Source organism: Chinchilla lanigera, unplaced genomic scaffold (assembly GCF_000276665.1).
Source record: "Chinchilla lanigera isolate Chin_1 unplaced genomic scaffold, ChiLan1.0 scaffold00168, whole genome shotgun sequence".
Classification (NCBI taxonomy): domain Eukaryota; kingdom Metazoa; phylum Chordata; class Mammalia; order Rodentia; family Chinchillidae; genus Chinchilla; species Chinchilla lanigera.
The window spans coordinates 817,811-823,174 of NW_004955569.1; the positions used below are offsets into that span (position 1 = coordinate 817,811).

At 37.0% G+C, this 5,364-nt stretch overlaps 1 protein-coding gene across 1 annotated transcript; it reads left to right on the forward strand.

Moving 5' to 3' along the window:
- Window positions 1–306: 306 nt before the first annotated feature.
- LOC102014302 (vomeronasal type-1 receptor 2-like) lies at window positions 307–1,200 on the forward strand. Its single transcript, XM_013509362.1, has one exon. It carries the CDS (start codon window positions 307–309, stop codon window positions 1,198–1,200), a length of 894 nt encoding a protein of 297 aa, XP_013364816.1.
- Window positions 1,201–5,364: the final 4,164 nt, after the last annotated feature.

Genomic DNA, 5,364 nt, shown 5'->3' on the forward strand with positions numbered 1-5,364 from the left:
AAATCTAAAGTAAAATATTATTAGGCCTGCACTGCACCATGTTGTGACCCTTAAGTGAGAATAGATAAGCATTTAATCGCGGTGGGCCACAGGCTGCAAATGCTGTATAAAGAAACACCTAAGCTTTTGGAAAAATATTTTTAAGAAAAAATTATATATCTTAAGTATCAACACATAGGATTTTTAATGTGAAGTGAAGAATTTTAAATTCTTTTTCTGTGAAATGTCACCCAACTTATCTTTCCATACAGAATACCATGTTTTTCATGTTTTTGTTTAGTCCCAGGCAGCAAAAGAGTGAGCTCCATGAATTTGATTTTTGGAATGATCTTCCTTTCCCTGCTTGTCATTGGATCCCTGGGGAACTGCACACTGCTACACCATTATGCTTTCCTTTATTTCCGTGGATGTAGATTAAGGTCCACAGATGTGATCCTCAGACAGCTGACCATAGCCAACCTCTTACTCATTCTCTGCAGAGGAATCCTGGAGGTCATGTCAGATTTTGGATTGAAACACTTCCTCAATGATGCTGGATGCAAACTCGCTTTCTATGTTCACAGGGTGGCTAGAGGTGTGTCTCTCAGCACCACCTGCCTGCTGAGTGTCTTCCAGGCCATCACCATCAGCCCCTGGAACTCCAGGTGGGCAGAGCTGAAAGGGAAGGTCCTGAAGCACATTGGTCCCTTTAACATTTTCTGCTGGGTCCTGCACATGTTTCTAAACATCAGAATTCCCATGCTTATGACCGCCCAAAGGAAAAAGGAAAACATGACAAAAGCTATGGATTTTCAGTACTGCTCAACTAGGTCTCATGACAAAGATCCAGGCTTAGTGTTTGCAGCATTAATATTTTCCCATGATATTTTGTGTTTGGAGCTCATGATCTGGGCCAGTGGCTCCATGGTTTTCATTCTGTACAAGCACAAGCAGCGGGTCCACCATATCCAGAGACACAATATCTCCTCTAGATCTTCCCCTGAGACCAGAGCCTCTCAAAGTATTCTTGCCCTAGTGAGTGCCTTTGTATCTTTCTATACTCTGTCTTCTGTTGCTCAAATTTTGTTCTCTCTTTATGGTAATGTTACTTGGTGGCTGATCAAAACATCTGCCTTAATCAATACTTGTTTCCCCACTGTGAGCCCCTTTATTCTCATAAATCGTGAACGTTCTGTATCCTGGCTCACCTCAAAGAAGTGAACCAATATCTCAGCTAATCAGCCATGTGAATTTATCTGCTTTTTGTGTGTTCATTCCTCGCTACCATCAGGTGTCATGGGACTTTGAGAAAATTATAAGCCAGTCTCTTTGCAAAGAAATGTGTAAAAACCTAAAGCTTCTCTCTCCATATTGTACAGTTATTAATGGAAACATAAAGTCAATTCAGTTTAAATGCTTATTTTGAAATACTTATTTTTGTATGACAACATTTAATTTTGAGGTTTTAATGTCTCTTTAATTTCATGTGCTTATTTTCACTGCATGAAATGTATTTTTCTATGCTCAATAGTTTTGAAAAATTTTACTGTATTTTTGTTCAATGTGATAACATGCAAGTCATTGATTTTGATGTTTTAACTCAGTTTTATTTAATTTAATATTTTTAATTCTCTCTTTTCTCTACATCTCTAGGATTCTTAGAAGTTTACTGTAATATATCAGGTTCAGATTTTTATTTCATATTTTTACTTCTACATCATGACATTATCAAATAAATGCTTTTAAATATTATTTATTTTTGATGCATTTACATGTATTAATTCTCAACTATTGTATTCTGGTATACAAAAATGTGCAAATTTTTATGTGCTAACTTGAGGTCTTTTGTGATAATTGAACACTGATAGCACCGTCACTAAAATCAGTGCCATACGAATCTGAAAGTGCCTATGATCTTGCATTAACGTCTTCATGGGAGCAAATTTACCATGTCCAAAAAAAGCAAAAGTATGAACACCTGTTTTGAGCTAGGACATAATTTTACAGGACGTATGTGTTCCATTTGCCTTCACATTTCCTTACAAAGAAATTTCTTCTAAATACATGTTTTTGATGTGAGTTGCCATGCACTATCTCCTTGTTCTGATGTATCACGCATAATGATTTGTATACTCTTGTCAGTATCTGCTCTTTCCCTCAGAGGAGATATCACTGGGAGTTATGAACACATGTCTTGAGTTTTTACATTGACAGTGATAAATTGTAGACCTTACCAAATTGTAGACTGTGATTCAATGAATGTGTTGTTGGTCCTTGTTACATTTGGTAAAACCTCTCTCATGAGGCCCATACCCCAAATTCTATATATTTCAATAAGAGAAAAGTGTGTATTGAAGGAATAATGTATGAATGACTTTAAGATCACACAGCTTTACAGAACGTATAGTTTCTTCCATATTAGCAGAAGCAATAATGCTGGGGATGTGTCTCTGGGGTAAAACATGTCTCTGAGGTGAGTGTGGAATAGAACAGAAGCCTACAGAGAGATCTCTGTTTCATAGCTTTCCCTGTGAACACCAGTGTCGCCAGAAAACAAAGCTGAGAAACTTCATTCTCCAAGCTAACGTACCAGCCAGAAGAAATTCAGAAAACACCTTTCTTTCTGCTTATGGAATGCTATGGCTCATGCACAACACTCAGTAAATATCCCCAAGGTATGTATTAATGATGAAAAAAACAGTGATGTCTGTTGTGTCACAGAGCACTGTAGCCACATGAATGACTCAGCCTCAGCACTAGCAGGACACATTAGTAATACATGTCCATGAACATTAAGACACACGGGACCACTGCTGTAATATTACAGGCCAAATGAAAACAAAAGACGAAGTAAATCATAGTCCCATATGTCAGAAAAAACGTATTTTTATGAAAAGTTCAAGCAAAAGTGGGTATCTTGTCCTGAAATCACTACTGTGTTTCAATGCTTAGTGTTTCCTTTGATCTGAGAGTTTCTCCTAATTCTGTGGTTTTACATTTCTGAGTTATTCTTGGCAATGAACGCCATCTGTTTCAGTGAGTGTTTTCCTTGGCCTGAGTTCCAACAGCTGATGGAGCACCCTTTGTGCTACAGGTTCACTTCTTCACTGTTAGCCAAGGGCCCACGTCTGTCCTCAGTGGGATTTCAGTGTCCATATGGTCCTATGTCTATCCATCAGCAAATGAGCATGTACAATATTGCAAGTCACAAGTCCATGGAAAAATTTTTCCTGACAATGGAAATCTTGGAATACAGTATGGAGAGGCAACTCTACTACACAGAAAGAAGTATTTCAAATAAACTCAGTTGCCAAAAGTAGAAAAAAAAATCTTGAAAGCAAATGTATTAGGAAAGAACAACAGGCAAAGAGAGGTAAAAGTCTGGAAATTCTAAATATGTAACATTTCATGAGGAAAATGTGACATGGATCCTGACCAGGGACATATTTCCTGTAAAATCATCAATTTCTTAATTTCTCTCTCAGGCAAGGTTACCTTTACCAAACCCATCTTCATGTTAACATTCTGGCTTTAAATACATCATCGAATGTCCTTCACTGGCACAATGACCGTCTATGTGGAGACCAAATTTTAAGTGTCACAGTTTCTGCCTTCTGTTGTCTTCATTTGACAGCAAAATAAAGAACTTCTGCAAAACAGTGAGCATGGGCTGCACTGACTCCTTCCCTACCAAGCGCAGGCAGAGCTGGTCGTTTTTGTGCCCTTTGTGGTTTTGGCTGGACTCAACTGTTGTGGACATGGGCAGAAGACTTCATCATTGACCCTGGCCTCATTATATTACGTTACCTGGCTTGGGTAATTAAAGCAACACTGAGGCTTCTTCTCAGATTTCTGTCACCATTTGCATGGGGAGCAACTACTGAAAGTACTCGATGTAACTGGCCATGGAATTCTACTTACACCCTGGGCTGAGACAACAAGAAAATCACTGTCTGTAAAGCTTCCAAATCCATGTAAATTAGTTATATCTCTGTGTCACTCCAAGAAATTGTGATTTTGTTTGGGTTGAAGGCCATGCATGGGACCATGTATTGACCCTCTTAGTTGGTGGGGATGTTGCTCACCTTAATTCTTACTCAGTAGATCTAACTAGAGAAAGCAGGCACAGTACACAGGGTCCAAACATTTTCATACCTTTTAGAGCAGTCACTAATCCTATTAGTTCCCAGAAAGGACCACAGATCACAGTCTTGAAGGAATACATTCTTTGATGCCCCTTTAAGTTTTACTTTTAATACTTTTTTTGGTAGAAAAGAAAGTAACCTACAACTGTGCGTGTCTGCTTCTGTGAAATAACCTAAGTATATTTATCAATGTGATGTTTATTAATCATATCCTCTATGACCACAAGTATGTTATGATGTACTCTGCTGAAAATGGCAAATATAGTCAGACTTAAAATTCAAAATATAGTAGGCAGTAGATAATAAAATGTCCCATCATTACCTCATGAAATGAAGTATTAGCATCTCCCATTCTACTTTTTCTTTTTCCCTCTTATTAATTCAAACTTAACTGCATATAATGTGATAGGTCACACTGATGTGAGAACTGAGAAATAAATGCTGTACAAGTACTTCAACTTGATCTTTTAATATTTTATTATTTATTTTTGATTGAACCAATATTTGTATATATATATGAGGTAGTGTGTGATATTTTGAGTCATGTTTTTGTTGTGTTCTGATTGATTCACGGCCATTAACATATCTATTACCTTTCAATTCTATCATTTCCTTTTTGGCAAGTATGTCCAAAGTCTACTTTTCTAACAGTTTTGAAGTATATAAGGTATTAGTATGAATTATATTCACTTTGTATCATAGCAGACCAGGAGTACTACTATCACAAAATAACACTGGGCCCACTTATCACTTTCCCTGTTTCCCTCCAGTTTTTGACAATCTCTATTCTCTTCTCAATTCCTGAGTTCAAGCTCTTATCTTCCAGTCATAAATTAGACTATGTGACATTTGTCTGTCTCTGCTTGAGTGTTTTATGTAAAATGTACGCCTTTCCATTCATGTTGCTGAAAACGTCAGGATTGTATGAGTTGTTACAGTGAAAAAGCATTTCAATTTAGATATATTCCACACACCTTCATTCATTCACATGCTGACATTCAGAATTGTCATATATGGTAGTTATTGTGTTTTGTGCTGCTGTAAGTGTGAGAGTATAATTGCTTTTTTTTATTTTAAAGATAAAAGGAGGGAAACATTAACAGACATACAACATTTTACAACATATCACAAGCACAATACAGACAACACAGAGTTACAAACAAAGTGGTAGGGAATTAACAATGGTGGTTGTATTACATATTGATATCTTCAAAGTGGCTTCTCATGAAAACAGATATAG

Excerpts from the sequence above, each read along its gene's own strand:
- LOC102014302 (XM_013509362.1), top strand. The coding sequence starts at position 307 with ATGAATTTGATTTTTGGAATGATCTTCCTTTCCCTGCTTGTCATTGGA.